This window comes from Chiloscyllium plagiosum, chromosome 23 (assembly GCF_004010195.1).
Source record: "Chiloscyllium plagiosum isolate BGI_BamShark_2017 chromosome 23, ASM401019v2, whole genome shotgun sequence".
In the NCBI taxonomy this organism is placed as follows: Eukaryota; Metazoa; Chordata; class Chondrichthyes; order Orectolobiformes; family Hemiscylliidae; genus Chiloscyllium; species Chiloscyllium plagiosum.
In genome coordinates, this window is record NC_057732.1 from 39,537,457 (window position 1) to 39,555,843 (window position 18,387).

Sequence of the window (18,387 nt, forward strand, 5' to 3'; positions counted from 1 at the left end):
CATGGGTGGGTCATGGGGCAGTGGGTGTGTGCAAGGGTCAGAGGGTGGGTTCATGGGTGGGTCATGGGGCAGTGGGTGTGTGCAAGGGTCAGAGGGTGTGTCCAGGGGCTGGTCAAGGGTCAGGGGAGCACGTGGTAAACTTCCCGCGTTTGTTCAACACGTTTCGCCTGAAGTCAGGTTTCGGTGTTGGTGAACGGAAGTGTGTAATTCAATTTCCGGTGGCGGTAGAGCCGGTGGAGAGAAAGAAAGTGAAGGAAGGAGAGAACGTGGAGTGAGGGAGGAAGGAATGCTGGAGTATTTTTAGTTGGTCACACCGTGTGCCTTTGTGGTGTTTATGTGGGATTGGAAACTGTTGACAGGAATGAACGCAGTGGGGAACGGGGTCTCTGGCACTGCCCTCATAGACCGCACTATCCAGATGAGGAAGGAGGCACAAGCCAGGAAGGTGATGCTGCTCTGGGGCTTGCTCAACGTGGGACTCGCTGGAATGGTCTACATGGAAATGTCAGTGGGCTTTCCTCGATTTCTGTTTTATTTTTCTCTCCTGTCGGGAACATTTAATAACTTTGGTTTAAGCAGAGTGAGAGTTCTGTGGCGCCTTTCATAACCAGAGAACCTCCAAATGTGCTTCACAGACATTTTGATCTAGTTTTGAACCGTCTTAATGTGGGGAACACTAATCTATTTATAGACGGCAACCTCTCAGAAAAAGCAGTAACCAGATCTGTTTTAAGTGATGTAGCTTTGCATTTCTAACCCTGACTTGTACAAGTTTTGATTTTCATTGCTTCTCCATTTGGGGCATACCTCCTGTTGAGTGCCAAAACTCTGGAATGATACTTTTCTGCTTTGCTACCTTGTCCTACCCCTTTCAGACACTCTTTAAAACCCAGATTTTGGTCACCTGCCCTAACATTCCCTTCTGTGGCTGTGTGTTGACTTTAATTTGGTAATCCTGCTAAGTGCCCCTGGATTCTTTACTCTGTCAGAGGACTTCAGTCTGAGTTGTTTTGTTTGATTTGCAGCTACTTGTACCTGTTATTTTAAAGTGAGGTGTGAATGTTTACCATTGTTTAAAAAAAATCTAATTCTGCAGGACTGGCAAGTTGCTGTGCAAATTCTACAACATCAGCTACTGGCCCCTGTGGTACATTGGTGAGTAACTATCCTATTTGATATGTTATCTCCAACAAATTGTCAGTATAGCTGCTCTGAGTTGGCACTGTTCGAATTCATTGGTTGGTTAGCAGGGCTCTTGTGGTGAAGAGATAGTGTCCTTACCTCTTAGCAAGGAGGCCCAGGTTCAAGTCTCACCTGCTCCAGAGGTCTGTAATAACATCTATAAATAGGTTGATGAGATAAATAGATATTTAAAAAAATTAGATTGCAGAAGGAGGCCATGTGGCCCTTCATCTCAGCACTGGCTCTGAATATTTTAGCATTTATTGCAGAGAAAGGACTTTTGGCTCATGGAATGGTACCTTTTGATAAAGCTGTGCATTCATTTTCATTCCACACCAAACATTTAATTTTCAGGTAATTGTTTATTTCTCTTTGAAAGGTCGTTCCCCAACTATTTCTGCATTGATGTTCCATGTCCTTACTGCTCTGTTCATATAGACCACTAGCCTCTGGTTAGTGGCTCTGAGTAGACATGCTGCTTATTTTCTGTTCTGAGCTGTATTTTCACTGAAAGTACCCAATTCTGCGCTCAATCTGAATTCTGTTTTTGAATTTTTAAAATTTACTTGTGGGGTATCGCTGGCTGGCCAGCCTGCCCCTAGCTGCCTTTGCACTGAGTGGCTTACTAGGCCATTTCAGAAGGCAGTTGAGAGTGGGTTGCATTGCTGTAGGTTTGGAGTCATGTGAAGGCCAGACCAGAGAATGGCAGATTTCCCTTCCTGAAGAACATTAGTGAGCCAACAGTTGGCAATTTCATGATTAACAGATTCTTAATTCCTGTTGTTTTAATTGAATTCAAATTCCATCATCTGCTATGGTAGGATTTTAGGGTTTTTACAAATATATTAAGGACAAAAGGGGAACTAGGGAGAGAATAGGGCCCTCAAAGATCAGCAAGGCGGCCTTTGAGCAGAACCACAGAAAATGGGGGAGATACTAAATGAATATTTTGCATCAGTATTTACTGTGGAAAAGGATATGGAAGATGTAGACTGTAAGGATATAGATGGTGACATCTTGTAAAATGTCGAGATTACAGAGGAGGAAGTGCTGGATGTCTTGAAATGGTTAATGGTGGATAAATCCCCAGGACCTGATCAGGTATACCCGAGAACTCTCTGGGAAGCTAGAGAAGTGATTGCTGGGCCTCTTGCTGAGATATTTGTATCATCGATAGTCACAGGTGAGGTGTCGGAAGACTGGAGGTTGGCAAATATGGTGCCACTGTTTTTGAAGGGCAGTAAAGACAAGCCAGGGAACAATAGACCGGTGAGCCTGACCTTGGTGGTGGGCAAGTTGTTGGAGGGAATCCTGAGGGACAGGATGTACATGTATTTGGAAAGGCAAGGACTGATTTGGGATAGTCAACATGGCTTTGTGCATGGGGAATCATGTCTCACAAACCTGATTGAGTTTTTTGAAGAAGTAACAAAGAAGATTGATGAGGGCAGAGCAGTAGATGTGATTTGTATGGACTTCAGTAAGGCGTTCGATAAGGTTCCCCATGGGAGACTGATTAGCAAGGTTAGATCTCGTGGAATACAGGGAGAACTAGCCATTTGGATACAGAACTGGCTCAAAGGTGAGGGTGGTGGTGGAGGGTTGTTTTTCAGACTGGCGGCTTGTGACCAGTGGAGTGCCACAAGGATCGGTGCTGGGCCCTCTACTTTTTGTCATTTACATAAATGATTTGGATGCGAGCATAAGAGGTACGTTAGTAAGTTTGCAGATGACAGCAAAATTGGAGGTGTAGTGGACAGCTTACAACAGGATCTGGATCAGATGGGCCAATGGGCTGAGAAGTGGCAGATGGAGTTTAGTTCAGATCAATGCGAGGTATTGCATTTTGGGAAAGCAAGTCTTAGCAGGGCTTATACACTTAATGGTAAGGTCCTAGGGAGTGTTGCTGAACAAAGAGACCTTGGAGTGCAGGTTCATAGCTCCTTGAAAGTGGAGTTGCAGGTAGATAGGATACTGAAGGCGTTTGGTATGCTTTCCTTTATTGGTCAGAGTATTGAGTACAGGAGTTGGGAGGTCATGTTGCGGCTGTACAGGACATTGGTTAAGCCACTATTGGAATACTGCGTGCACTTCTGGTCTCCTTCCTATCGGAAAGATGTTGTGAGACCTGAAAGGGCTCAGAAAAGATTTACAAGGATGTTGCCAGGGTTGGTGGATCTGAGCTACAGGGAGAGGCTGAACAGGCTGGGGCTGTTTTCCCTGGAGCGTCTGAGGCTGAGGAATGACCTTATAGAGGTTTACAAAATTATGTGGGGCATGGATAGGATAAATAGGCAGAGTCTTTTCCCTGGGGACGGGGAGTCCAGAACTAGGGGGCATAGGTTTAGGGAGAGAGGGGAAAGATATAAAAGAGACCTAAGGGGCAACATTTTCACACAGAGGGTGGTACGTGTATGGAATGAGCTGCCAGAGGAAGTGGTGGATGCTGGTACAATTGCAACATTTAAGAGGGTAAAAACAATGACTGCAGATGCTGGAAACCAGATTTTGGATTAGTGGTGCTGGAAGAGCACAGCAGTTCAGGCAGCATCCGAGGAGCAGCAAAATCGACGTTTCGGGCAAAAGAACTTTGCTGCTCCTCGGATGCTGCCTGAACGTCTGTGCTCTTCCAGCACCACTAATCCAAAAAATGCAACATTTAAGAGGCATTTGAATGGGTATATGAATAGGAAGGGTTTGGAGGGATATGGGCCGGGTGCTAGCGGGTGGGACTAGATTGGTTGGGATATCTGGTCAGCATGGACGGGTTGGACCGAAGGGTCTCTTTCCATGCTGTACATCTCTATGACTCTATGATTCAAAACTGGGTGCCCAAAACATTAGCAGAGTATCTAGATTCATGGTCTAGTAATAGATCATTGCTTCCATTTTGTATTTCAGCTTAACAAGGAGTTTGATTATCTTGGGAGCCAGTGTGGCATCATGTGCAGCCTGAATGTAGTTTAGCCACTTCATTGCATGTCTTGTGACTTTCCAATTTTTCTTTCTCAATCTAGAGCTTGTGCTGGTCACCTTATTTTGCCTGAATGCTTTATTTGACTTCTGGTGTTACTTCAGGAGTGCTGTGGTCCCAGCTAACCTTGTGATGACCCCACAGCAGCAAACCCTGCTGGGAATGATGAACCCAGGTAGGTTGGGCACAGTTTCAGTGAATTGTGGGGGGAAGAGAGTACCTGCAATGACAGCTCGATGTTTCACAGCACTTTTGCTGTTTAAGCAAGGCAACTGGCCAAAATGGTCTCTGTGCACAATTCTGTAGTAAACATCTTGCGTTTTGGTGGGTGGAGACCTGCAATGCTGATTTAGGGCCTACGGGATGCAGGACTCATCTTCAGCTTCAACACACTCCATCCCTCAAAAACCTCTGCCCTCATAATTTTATCTTTTTAAACTCATTATTTAACCCAGTAGAGGAGATCAGAAGAGATTTGAGGTGTGACGACTTTGTTCCAAAGGAGTGCCAATGGTTTGAGATCTGAGCTGGTAGACACTTCTAATCTTGGAATCAGAATCATACAGCGCGGAAATGGATCGTTTGGTCCAACCAGTGCGTGCCGACCGTAATCCCAAACTTAACCTCGTGCCACCTGTCTCTGCTTGGCCCATTTCCCTTCAAACATTTATTCATGTCTTTTAAACTTTGTAGCTGCATCCGCACCCACCACTTCCTCTGGAAGTTCATTCCACACATGAATCAGTCTCTGCAAAACTAAAAAAAAAATTACCCCCCATGTCTTTTTTTTAAAATATTTCTGCTCACACTTTAAAAAATGTCCCTTAGTCCTGAAATCTTGTAACATCCAAATGAATCTACGGTCTGTCATGTCCCTTACTTTTCTGCTTTTATTTTCAGCCTGCTGTCAGCTGGACAAAACTATACACAACACTTACGGTGCAACTTCGCACCAAATTAACAGTTGGCTCCTTGCTTTTAAATTCTCCATTCTACATAGTGAGGTAAAGGAGTAAAGGAATATTAATGAGGAAGGTTTGGAGGGGCTGAAGAATCATGTCTGAAAAAAGGGGAACGAGTTAAAAACACTGAGGCTATAGGGGTGAAGAAGATCATGAAGGTTGTCTCTTGTGAGCATTGAAATAAATGAGGAAGCTTCTGGGCAACACTCCATAGATTGGAGATGAGAAAAGTCTCAACAGGGAGGCAACAACAGCTGCTTGCATTTGTATAGCACTTTCATAGTGGTTAAATAATCCACGGTGCCTCAAGGAATTCTTAATAAACTATATTTGACACCAAGCCATATAGGTAGCTCTTTAAGGATGATTTAAAAGTGATGTAGGTAGGAAATTGCAGGTTTCAGGGCCAGATATTAAAGGTATAATTATCAATGTGCTTTCCTGCTTTGCTGCAGATATCTTGGTGGGATGCAGGAAGTCATGGATAGGCACGAGGCTACAGAGGTTCTGTAAACAGGGCAAGAATTTTTAAATTGCGGCATTGCTGAGCTGGGAGCAACAATAGTAAACAGAATAATGGGTGGATGGGGGAAGGTATGCATACAGACAGGGGCAGTAGTGTTTTGGATTACTTCCAAATTTCTGGACAGTTGAAAATGGGAGGCAAGCTAGGCTTGATACTCGAGTAATTAACCTGTCTCTTTCTCTCCTCAGCAATACTGACAACTCCGCAGCAGAAACCAGCCACCCCATCCACTCCCAAGAGCTCCTCACCAGGCACTGGGCAGGGACAAAACGTACTATCTTATAGCCCTCAACGCCCACTTGGCTCCTGCCCGAAGTACAGCCCTGGCTGTATAATGGGGTTTAGTCAGAGTGGGCCAACGCCTTCCCCGCCAGGCAGTGGATCCTTTCCATCCTCAGTGATGTACTCATCTAGTAGCAGCTTCAATACGGTATATTTGAAAGGTGTTTGGAATCTAACCGTGATCCGCAGTGTTAAACTTTAATTGGTCTCTTCTAAATTGCTTCGATTAGATTATAACTGTTGGGGGAAACAGATGCCAAATAACACACAGCAAGCTCCGGTATTCATTATTGTGGTGATAATCAGATCTTTTGTCATAAAATACAAATATTGACCAGGTCTCTGGAATAGCTCTCAGCTCTTGCTCCTCTATTGCAGTAGCATCTTTTATACACTTTTATACCCGCATGCTGATCAAAGCGGGTCTTCGAATAACGTCTCATTTGAAAGTCCTTGAGCGATAACTTGAACACCGAGTCTTCAGCATTGGGGGTACGCATGCTGCCCTATGAGCTGTAGTCGACATTGAGGAAATTTTGTTCTCTTTGCAACTGAACTACCCTGCTCAAACCAACTTCATTTCACATTCACTGACCCAGTGAGTAGCCCATCCCACCCAAAAGAGACATGAAAATGAATGTGCTGTTTTATATCTCTGATGTTTGACAGTGAATGCATGAGGTACAGTAACCACAATGATTGTGAGTGTTTCCATTCTTTGGTCATGCTGGCTTTATTCTCACAGCAGGTGAACATGATGTTCTTCTACCCTGACCTTCGCTGCCAGATGTTCTCCTTAGTAATTTGCCCACTCTTTCTGTTTTTCCTGGTATTCTAATTCTATTAATAACGCTGCCATCTGCTTCTTAGTTTCTAGGTTCCCAGCATTTTCAAAGGGAGTCCTGGCTAGAATAGCTTGTATTGACTTGGTGAGTTTATATTCTCAAAAACTAAGAGGGTCACAGGTTATGGAATTGGCTGATCTTCTCTGTGGCCTTCAGAGTCTGCGTTAATGGAGAAGCATGTGGCTGGGTCTCTGTCTTCTGTTGATTGGCCCTTGTTTTAAATCTGCAAATGGATTTGCAGGTGATGGTCCCATTTGAAAGACGGACGGATGTTAAAGCATAACCTGGTTATAACTGTGAAAGAGCCAGCTCTTTTTTTTTTCAGTCACCCTCAGAACAAGCCCCTTTTTATACTGCAGATCTGATTCAAATTGAGTAGTATCAAGAACCAGGAAATCTAGCATCAGATTCCATTCAGTGCAAGCTAATCCTGTACAGGTAGTTCTGGGATGATAATCCTGTTGAAACGCACGTTTGGCTATAACATTGCTGAAGAATTAGGCAACTGTATTTTGGAGAATGCTTACCTTTGGCAATAGCACGATTCCAGCAGGGATCAGTTCATGCGATTTCTGGCACATTGCTTATGTCTGTGTTCTTACAGTTCTGCGCACATGCCGGTACCCATGCATGCGCGACATCAGTGTCAGACTTGGTGCTGTTCTGCGCACGCGCTGATGTCACCTACCAATAGAGTAGCTTTCTGTGAGAGGTGCTGTACAGAGAACAGCTTTCTTACATTTTCCAAACATATTGTGCTAAATTTACTTTTGTTTTGTTAATAAACATGATTTCAGCCTTCACTCAGGCTGCAGTATATTTTGCATTAGACTTTTGGGTGATGTTTTTTTTTGTTTGAATGATAGTGATTTTTTTTTGATGGTCTGCCCCTAACCCAACTTTTCCCATCGGCTTCATTATTTCTATTAAGTGAGGTTTCACTGGAATGCAACTACAGTGTTATAGGAGAACTGCCTATATATCCATCATAATTGAATTAACTTATCACAGGACAGTGTATTGGAGGGGTTTTTTGTTTTGCTTTCAAACATTGTGCTGATATGAACCCCTGACAACTTTTTAATAGAAAAGTAAAACTGGAAGAGTGTGTTTTCTGCTTTAAATTACCAAGAAGAATGTGACAGCTTAGATTGTATTGTGTTTTTTTTTTAGTTCCATATAGAGTTACACAATAGAGAAGAGGCCCATCGGCCCATGAGGTCTGTACTGTCAAAACTGCACTAAATCTACACTAATCCTACTTTCCAGCACTAGGCCCATAGCCTTGAATGGTATGATGTTAAGTGCTTATCCAAGTTGTTTTTAGAGGTTAAGATTACCCGCCTTAATGACCACCCCCCCCCTCCCCCAGGCTGGGCATTCCAAGTCCTGCTGCCACCACCACCTTCTGGGCTAAAAACTTCACCTCAAATCCCCTGTAAACCACCTGACCTTTGCCTTAACATTATTGCCTCTTGTTATTGACCCTTTGACTTAAGGCAACAACTGCTTTCTTTAGTTTTGTTTCTACGGTTCTCTGCCAAGCAAGGCATGTTAATAAATAGAAATTGTTTTGAGGAGTCCAAGTGAGGGACAAAGGACCTCAGCTCGGCCACTAAAGTTGAGAAGAATATGACGAGATGAGCAGAATGGCCTTGCATTTATGTAGCACCTTGATCATGGGGAATCTGTGATTTACAGACAATCAAAAACTTTGAAGAGTAATGGCTGTTCAAACAGGTAAGTAGTTTGAAGGAAGTTGGAAACCTTTTAATATTTGCTGCCAACTACAGCAATCTGATAATGTATCAATTAAGGGACAGATATTTGCCCCTAATTTTGGTCCCTGGTCGGTCTTTTTTTTTTGTGAACATTTCATCGACTAACTCCTCAGGCAGTTTATCTAGAGTTTTAGCTTAAGTCATATATGCTCACTTGGGAATTATGTGAACTTGCCTTTCGAAATGACATCCAAATCTTTGTTAAAAGAAACTAATCACGTTCACAAAACTGAAAACAAAAATCTATTTTACCCCTGCTTTAAAATTCAAATTTCCAAATCATGATATCGTAAACCTTCTCCAAAATATAGTCAAGACTGGAATGATACAAAACAAAACTTCCGTGGTTGTAGATCAGGATATATTCAAAAGATGTAACGATCAGCTTTCAGAAACTGAATTGTTCACGGTAGTTGGTGTTTCTCAGTTTTGAAGCCCAAGGAAAGAATAGTCTAGTGCTGATCCTTTGTTTGACAGGTTGAGGATGCAAGTGGGTCAGTGGTCGTTATCAATAGGAAGGAAAATGTATAGGATGGTGTGTTTAAAGCTAAGGTAGAGAGGGCATGGTAAAAATGGAATTTTGTTAGCTGACCTCCTGGAAACTTTAACCTTTCTTGTTTCCCACAGGGATCTCCCTTCAGTCCTGTCCAGAATACGTCTTTGTACAGTAACAACATTGGGAATGCAGACAGCTCCAGCCTGAGAGCTCGATATCGATCTGCTCCTTCTGTGTACAGTGCACCCCTCACTCGAGATGAATGTCTGACTGATATGAAGTCTCTGGAGAAATTCCTTCGCTCTGAAGAGGAGAAACATGGTCGCAGTCAGCTGGGTTAGTTGAGGCTTAATCTGTTCTTAAAATTCTGTGCTGTAATGTAATTTAATTATACCAGGTAGGGAGGAATCCAGAGGCCACAGCCTGATGTGTACAGTTAAGTCCCCATTATAAGTTTCATGTTGGTAATTTCATTGGGCCTGTGTTGATGTTTAGCATCAGGAGTTTTGTTTTGTCAAAGTAACTTTTATTCATATTGGGTCTGCAGTGGAGTCTAATGATATATTGTTATTTCGGAGTGGTCTGTTGCATTGCCTCACCCTCCAGTCACTGTTGAGAGGGAGGTTTGGTGAGCTGGAGGTAAGTGGAAAGACTCATCAAATTTTTTTGTATCTTTTTTGACGTTTTGTTTTTTAAAGTGGTCTCTTTGCTGAATATACGAATTTTGCAATGCAGAGTGTATTATTTAATTTTTTTTCAGATGTCAAAGATGTCAGAGCTTATGTACAGCTTTTACATAGTTATAAGGAGAAAATCTAAATCCGCTAACATTGTTTAAATTTAAGTTCCACACTTCAGGAATGTAACCACAACATGAGCGAGGAATTATTGTATGTGTTCACTGAGTTAGTTGGCGTGTTGTAATTGTTGATATCTCTAGATTAGGAGGGCACAAGGTCCTCTTCTTAATAGTTGCTTAGTTATCTCTGCTGTGTGGGCATTAGATGAGCAAGCGAATGTTGAGGGAATTAGGAAAGCCAAGGGGAAAGGCCTTCAGGAAAGGGAGTATAGTTCTTCCACAGAAGACAATGTCAGCTGACACATGTAGTTGCATTAGTGCACTAATTCAGACACTCGCATGTATAATTACAGAGAGAAAGTGAAGACTGCAGATGCTGGCGATCAGAGTCTAGTGTGGTGCTGGAAAGTACAACAGGTCAGGCAGCATCCGAGGAGCAGGAAAATCGATGTTTCGGGCATAAGCTCTTCATCAGAAATGAGGCAGGTTTGCCGAGGGGCTGAGAGATAAATGGGAGGAGTGTGTGGCTGGGGGAAAGGTAGCTGGGAATGTGATAGGTAGATGAAGGTGTGGGAGAAGGTGATGGGTCAGAGAGGAGGGTGGGAAAGACGATGGACAGGTCAAGAGGGTGGTGCCTGGTTGGTGGATTGAGACTGGGATAAAGTGGGGAGAGAGGAAATAAGGAAACTGGTGAAATCCTCATTAATCCTGTGTGGTTGCAGGGCCTCAAGACACAAGATGAGGCGTTCTTTGACCATTTGACCTCAACCAATTTGAGCTGAGATCCAGTTCCACTTTCACAATCTAGACATGCCTTAATTTCTAAAAATGTTATAACCTTAAATTATAAGATTGTACAGTTCTTTGAATGCAAAGTTCAGAGTGATTATTTTGGGAAATTGGATGATTAAGTTTCTAGCTCTCTCTCTAATCTATTTGCACTTATTTCATACATGCACAGGAACACCAGAATGTACATCCAGTAGCAGCAGTCCTACCTCCTTTTGGAACTACAGCCGAACCACAGGTGACTATGCACAGTCACTACGCAAGTTCCAATACCAGCTCGCCAGCCGTTCCCAGGCCCCATCTGCCCACAAGGATGACACTGACCTGGGCTCCAAACTACTTGCAGAAGAGGTGTGTCACAATATCTAGATGTTTGCGCTTAACTTCAGTCTGGCCAGGTGGCATGTCCTTAACAATGATCTTGCTCTTACTGAGGAGCATAGGATCCTTTTTTAGTATTGGACTTTACTTTTTTTTTGGCTGCTGCTGAACATGTTGGCATTCAGGCCAGTTCTGCAATTGCAGCATGTGGTCAGTATCCCTGTGCAACAGTGTCCATGTAAAATGTGTAACTTGGACATTAAATCTGTTCAGTCACACTCATTCAGCATGCTATAAGCATGATGTACTTAGTCTGATGTTCGGTTAGGTATGTGGTGTGCTTCGAAAGCTGACACTCTGTACTGTATTTTCAGGCTTTTGGCAGTAGTTTTTTCTGCTTTCATGTTACATTGAAACTACAGTGAGCAAACAGGCCACTGGGTCCAAGCAATCCTTATGGAGATATTAGGAAGATTGCTTAGAAGTGTTTTTCTCCAGATGTTCCAATTCGACTTAAATTTCAGCCAACAATTACAATTTAAGAAGAGGGACAATTTTCCCTCTTCTGGCAATAATGAAATAGTAAATCTATTTTGCCTTCCTCTGGCCAATATTTCACAGCGTGAAGATTCATTTAAAGATCATTACGTCTTGTCGTACTCTTTAATTTCCATATATGTAAAAGGAGTGCACAACTCTGTGACTGAATGGGTAGAGATGGCAAGCTATCTATGGAGTAGATATGTGCCTCAACATCTTTGACTTGCCTTAGCTCCATTTCCCTTGATATCCTTGTCCAGTTTAAAAGAAAAGCTGTTCTTCTCAGACTTCTGCTGAATGGGAAAGAAGATAGGCAGGAGAATGAAAGGTGCTGAACAGAATAATCTGCCAAAAGTGGGGTTTACAGCCCACCACCCAATGGATGGCTGGACAGGTGGAAGAGATGCCCCACAATCAACCCCAGTCTGTGTAAGGGAATGCCACAACAACTGGGGGCTATGTCATAGGTTAGATAGGAAACAATTTGGTGCTTTCATACCCTTGATTGCTACCCAGCAGCCCCAGTAGGAGGGTCTGCTTGTTTGGGTGCCTCATAGGGATGGGACTTGGCTGTAATGACGCTACTTTTCTCCAAGTGCCTGAAAATCTATGTTTACCTCTGGACAAGATTGCATTTTAGAAAAGGCGCTCTTGGAAGTTACTGGCACCCAACTAGGATCAATCATGGAGATAAGAAGGGAGTGGGAATTTGTTGAGTTGTGGGATTGACCATGACTTGAATGCTATTCCTCTGCCTTATAGGTGTGGATTAGGCTGAATATGAGTCGACAGCAGTTGGACCTCCTCGATTCTTGGACAGCCAACCTGAGGAATGTAAGTAACTGTTCAGGGCTGTTTGCTCATTTGGAACTTAAGGCCCTCTTTCGGCATCAAAAGCCATCAGATTCGAGTGAAAGGATCTAGTTTGGCCCAATCTTCTAGTTGTGGGGTGTAGTCTGAGCCCTTTCCACTCCAGTTTAAAGGTACCTCTTCCGATTTCTCTGGCTGTCAAGATTGAGAAATTGGAATGTCCCAAGTTGAGTACTTTGACAATGTCTGCGAGGAGGATACAATTTTGATGTGGGGATGAATATAAGGTTGAGGAAGCTGTTGCCTGAACCATGTTTATTTCAATGTACACTTGATTTCTGTTTTTCTGGAACACTTCTCAATTAATACACCCAAAAAAATTGTGTATTTAACTAAGACTTTCCTTATTACCTTCATAACATTTAGATGTTAATAAATATTAAATGTAGGTAGGTCTACTTCCTTAAAGACTTTCAGGAGTGCATGGGTTCCAGCTAGAGTTACAGGTCTGGATATATTTGGTGTATTCACATGGAATTTTTCTTAGCTGATTCTTGCACTCAGCAAATTATCAGAAGTAGTCCCAGATGATGAAAGTTGGCTTTTTGTGTAACTGAATATGAGAACAGGAGAGGGCCACTTGTTACAAGATAAGGGAACATTTACACGACCGTTTTGTTGCCATTGGTCATTTGAACCTCTTTCATCCTAGTTTGCTGCTTTTGCTCCATACCTCTGTATATTCTGTTTTCCAAACGTTTGTCTTGTTTAAACTTTATTTTGATGGTAATATGGGGCAAATTGCTCCACATTTGATTAACACTGCAGAGATGTTTGCATGACTTGCTTTTATTTCATATGACTTGGACTTATTGTGCCCTCTTATGTTTTGTCCATATGTAGTGGATCAATGAGACAATTTTGAATCGTTTGGTCAGTGAGATTGATGGTGTGAACACACAACTAAGGAGATTGGGATGTCCCGAGCTGCAAGTAGGAGGTATGCGTGTTCTATAAGGATGTAACTGCCCCCAAAGCTTGCCATCTTTAAGTGGCAAGTAATTGACCCACGCCAATCAGAGGTCCCCATGAAACTTTCCTGGTCTAGATAAGTTTGCTGATGTTGGCCCAGATGGACCGAAGACTGCAAAAATTGTCTCCAGTGACCTGTGGGGTTTGAGGAAACGTGAAAATTCTGATTAGATTACTCCATGCATTTGCCAGATGTGTGACACTGTGTAACTGCATAAATGCCTCCATGCAGCATTGCTTTTTTTGGTTGTGATGGAATGGGATAAAATGTGTCTGTGCTGGGGGATGTTGTTTTGGTCTTTGTTCAGCATCTGCCCATTGAATTCTCTATAGAACAATCAAAATGGATGTTAGGACCAAAAACAGTGTTACAGGAGCCTCTGGCTTTGAGAATTTTAGTTGTATCTGAAATAAACCCTAATGGTTGACTAGATTATCATTTTACCTTTCCTCAGAGACGAGTATCAGCAGCCTAAGGCAAGCAGCTTTGGTCAGAGCTCCCCAGATTCCAACACTAAATATAGTTGTCCAGTACTTGGACATCACTTCAAATCAAGAGTACCTGGTTGAGAGGATCAAAGGTGAGCATTTCCATTTGAACTGTTTTTCATAGTTCAGTTACAGAATTGTTATATTGCAAAAGGAGGTCAATTACGACTGCAATGGATCTCCAATGAGCATTATGATTTGATGTCATTTGCCAGCCTTTCCTCCTTGCTGTTGTTTCAATGTAAATAATCATTCTCTGCTCTAAGGAATGTCTCAATTGCCTCTGTCCCCCACCACCACCTAGGCAGTGTAATCCTGAACCATTCATTACGTGAAAAAACATTTCCACTGAGTACGTTTGTGATGTTTGCAAGTCTTTTTTAAATCTGTGCTGTCTTGTTTTATGAGTAGAAACTGTGTCTATCTATTCAATCCAAAGCTCCATGATTATGAAAACATCTATCAATGTCTTTGCTGCCTTCTGGCCAAGCAGAACAGTCCTGACCCCTCCAATCTATTCTCAACTGGACTTTGTCACTCTTGAAAGCATTTTTGTAATTCCCTTCTACACACTAAAATACACTCTCTATACGTTGTAGTTGGCCTCCTAGAACTGGACAGTGTTTCACCTTTGGTCTTAACAGTCTCTTGTAGCTTCAATATAACTTCTTTGTTCTTGAACTCTCTGCCCCTATTAATAAAGCAGAGGATACTATGTATTTTAACTGCTCTCCACCTGTCCTATCACCTTGTTATCTTTGCAAACATACAACCAAGTTCTTCTGCCCGACACTCATTGAGTATTATAAACCCTATTTCATATTTATCAAAATGCATCACCTCACACTTCTTTGTATTGAGCTTCATTTGTCACCCATGTACCCACATTTTGGAGTTCTACACTGTCATCCTTGCTATTTAAGATGCTTTTGTATCATCTACAAACTTTGAAATTGGCCTCTACACATAGAGTCATAGTCAGAGATGTACAGCATGGAGGCAGATCCTTCAGTCCAACCCATCCATGCCGACCAGATTTCCCAACCCAATCTAGTCCCACCCGCCAGCACCCGGCCCATATCCCTCCAAACCCTTCCTATTCATATATCCTTCCAAATGCCTCTTAAATGTTGCAATTGTACTAGCCTCTGCCACTTCCTCTGGCAGCTCATTCCATACCCGTACCACTCTGTGTGAAAGGGTTGCCCCTTAGGTCTCTTTTATATCTTTCCCCCCTCACCCTAAACCTATGCCCTCTAGCTCTGGACTCCCCGACCCCAGGGAAAAGACTTTGTCTATTTACCTTATCCATGCTCCTCATAATTTTGTAAACCTCTATAAGGTCACCCCTCAGCCTCTGACGCTGAAGGGGCAAATCTGAATCATTAATGATTGTCAAGAAAAGTAAGGGGCCCAATATTGACCTCTGGAACCTATTCCTTGGGCCTAACACTGCTATCCCCAGTGCAGATGTTTGGGGAAATGTTGTAGAGGGCAGGGAGTTTAAAATGTCTGAAATGTCTCTAGCCATGTTACTTTGGTCATTAGTCATCTCTATTGAATCTTACAGTCCCATTTAAATGGCTTGGTTTGTTGCAGAGCTTGCTCATGGTGGTTGTATGAGTTCCTTCCGTTGGAATGGAGGAGGAGAGTACAAGTCTAGGAAATGGGACACAGACCTTCCCACTGACTGTGCGGTGAGTACCAAAACAAGAAGGGGGCAAAGCTTTTCTTGCGCATGTTTATCATCTTCATCACTGAATTTCCCTATGTGGGTTTGTTAATTAGTGTAACAGAGCAACCTGTGGGTACGCGAGCAAGAATTGATACCTTTTTTGATTAGTTTCCTCCTCTCTGCTACTTAATAAAGGCCTGCTCCCCTGGTGGCTGATTTATTTGGATTGGGAGGGTTTAGGGCTTGTGATTGAATTGGTGACATCTTTTAATGTACATTATACTATACTCATTGAGCTGTCCACTGAATGTGTGTGCAATAAGATAGCAAAATAGTAACATCTTGCATTCTAAGGCACCTTCACTGTCTTGAGATTAGAAGAAGGATCATGAAGGATGGATTTTCATAGCGTTTAAAAAGGAGGCAAGAGAAAATGAAGTGAAGAAATTTACAACAGGAATTTCAGTGAATTAGGCCGAGTTGCCAATGCTTGAATGAAGGAAGGGACAAGAGGTAGAAGAACAAATGGTGTGGTACTAGGTATAAACTGGAGGAATTTGCAAACTAAACTGTTGATGCTTTTTACAGTGGAGTTCACTGCATGTTTTTCCTCTAGTGGATTTGTTAATAAATAGCTTGCATTTTTGTAGTATCCTTTGTGACCTCAACATCCAAGCATGACTTTGAACCAGTGAAATGTAGTCACTGTTGAGGTGCAGCAGCCTATTACATACAAACTATCAAAAATACCTAAGAAATAATGACTGGTTTACTTCTGTTAATGTTGGCAAAACAACCCTCGGAAAACACTTGTGCTGCGTTTTGAAGGAGTGTCACACGAGAAGGTGGAGAATTTCGAAGTGTGATCCAAAAGATGGAACTTTTGACACTGCAGCATTCCTTTATTAGTGGTACTGAAGTGCTGACTGGCATTTTTGTATTTGGGTCTTTGCACTCGATCTTGAGTACTCAACCTTCTGGCTTGTAGAGAGAGCTAACTCTAAGCCAAGTCTATGTGACAGTGTTGCAAATCCATTAGAAGGTTTAATGTTGCTGACCTGACCCAAATGAATTAACAAAGTCACCAGTTCAAGCCCAATTGTGTCCACAGCAAACTTTTTCCCCCCTGAAGAACAGATTTTCCAATTCAATCTGAGTTAATTAATTCTCCTTAGTTCTCAGTTTATCTCTCTCTATTTCCTTAGATAAGGATCAATTATATAAAATCCAATGATTATAATAGCTGAACCAAGGTAAATAGTTGCCAATGTGTAGTTGGCATTTAAGACCAGGTCCAAAAATGGTGAGGATGAGAATATCAGTCACTATTTCCACTCTTGTTTCCTGTTCATTTGAATCCTGCCAGGACGGAATGGATATCGTATGGGAATTTAGCACTGATATTTCCCAGAATCATTAAAAGATAACACAACTGCAATACTGGAGATCTTAAACAAAAATATAAATTACTGGAAAAACTCAGCGGGTCTGGCAGTATTTGTGGGAAGAAAGCAGAGTTAACAGTTCAACAAATCTGGTGACTCTTCAGAACTAGCTGGACTCAAAACATTAACTCAGTTTTCTTCCCACAGAGAGCAAAAGTGAGGACTGCAGATGCTGGAAGCCAGAGTTTAGATCAGAGTGAAGCTGGAAAAGCACAGCAGGTCAGGCAGCATCCAAGGAACAGGAAAATCGACGTTTCGGGCAAAAGCCCTTCATTCCTGATGAAGGGCTTTTGCCCGAAATGTCGATTTTCCTGCTCCTCAGATGCTGCCTGACCTGCTGTGCTCTTTCTTCCTATAGATGCTGCCAGATCTGCTAAGTTTTGCTAGCAATTTTAGCAAATCACTGGTGTAGAAGAAGCCAGGCTTGACCCCTTGAAGCTGAGATGATTAAATGACAGATTTGGGGGCTTTCAGAATCTTCAGAGATTTCAATAGTTTTTTAAAAAAAAAGACTGTTTCCTGGATTCCAGTGGACTAGTAAACCAGTGGGGACACATTTAACTGTTGATGGCAGAAATCAGAGGGAAACAGTGAGGGGGTGGGTGGGTGATGGGAATTAATGAGTTACTTTACAGAACATAGAACATTACAGTGCAGTACAGGCCCTTCGGCCATCAATGTTGGGCCAACCTGTGGAACCAATCTGAAGCCTCTCTAATCTACACTATTCTATTCTCGTCCGTATGCCTATCCAATGACCATTTAAATGCCCTTAAAGTTGGTGAGTCCAATACTGTTGCAGGCCCCTACTAGCCTGAGTAATAAAACCACTTCTGACATCTGTCCTATATCTATCACCCCTCAAATTAAAACTATGTCCCCTCATTCTAGCCATTGCCATCCGAGGAAAAGGCTCTCACTATCCATCCTATCTAACCCTCTGATTATCTTTTATGTCTCAAATAAGTCACCTCTCAACCTTCTTCTCTCTAACGAAAATAGCCTCAAGTTCCTCAGTCTTTCCTCGTAAGACCTTCTCTCCATACCAGGAGAAAGTGAGGACTGCAGATGTTGGAGACCAGAGTTGAAAAATATGGTGCTGGAAAAACACAGCAGGCCAGGCAGCATCCAAGGAGCAGGAGAATCGACGTTTCAGGCGTAAGTCCTTCTTCAGGAATGAGGCTGGTGTGCCAAGCGGGCTGAGATAAAAGGTAGGGGTGAGGGGCGCTGGGAATACGATAGGTGGAAGGAGGTGAGAGTGATAGGCCGGAGAGGTCGGGAAGAAGATTGCAGGTCAAAAGGGCGGTGCTGAATCCGGGGGTTGGGACTGAGATAAGGTGGGGGGAGGGGAAATGAGGAAGCTGGAGAAATCTACATTCATCCCATGTGGTTGGAGGGTTCCTCGGCGGAAGATGAGGCGCTCTTCCTCCAGGCGTCAT

At 42.7% G+C, this 18,387-nt stretch overlaps 2 protein-coding genes across 3 annotated transcripts in view; one reads left to right on the plus strand and one right to left on the minus strand.

The window, feature by feature from the left end:
• Positions 1-8,546, minus strand: part of LOC122561812 (carboxypeptidase A1-like) — a 23,375-nt gene extending 14,829 nt beyond the window's left edge. The window contains exon 1 of the mRNA XM_043714003.1: positions 7,299-8,546. The gene's annotated coding sequence lies outside the window, so the exon portion shown is untranslated. The remainder of the gene's footprint in view (positions 1-7,298) is intronic.
• The window catches only part of tmem209 (transmembrane protein 209), a 29,412-nt gene continuing 11,196 nt past the window's right edge, over positions 172-18,387 (plus strand). The window contains exons 1-10 of one of the 2 annotated variants that reach the window (XR_006315110.1): positions 172-504; positions 1,097-1,155; positions 4,200-4,331; positions 5,833-6,074; positions 9,180-9,384; positions 10,809-10,987; positions 12,260-12,331; positions 13,211-13,307; positions 13,795-13,920; positions 15,428-15,525. Coding sequence is in view for 1 of the 2 variants with exons in the window: in XM_043713999.1 (XP_043569934.1) it covers positions 335-504; positions 1,097-1,155; positions 4,200-4,331; positions 5,833-6,074; positions 9,180-9,384; positions 10,809-10,987; positions 12,260-12,331; positions 13,211-13,307; positions 13,795-13,920; positions 15,428-15,525 (1,380 nt within the window). In the remaining variant the exon portion in view is untranslated. The remainder of the gene's footprint in view (positions 505-1,096; positions 1,156-4,199; positions 4,332-5,832; positions 6,075-9,179; positions 9,385-10,808; positions 10,988-12,259; positions 12,332-13,210; positions 13,308-13,794; positions 13,921-15,427; positions 15,526-18,387) is intronic. The other variant, XM_043713999.1, reaches the window with a different exon arrangement.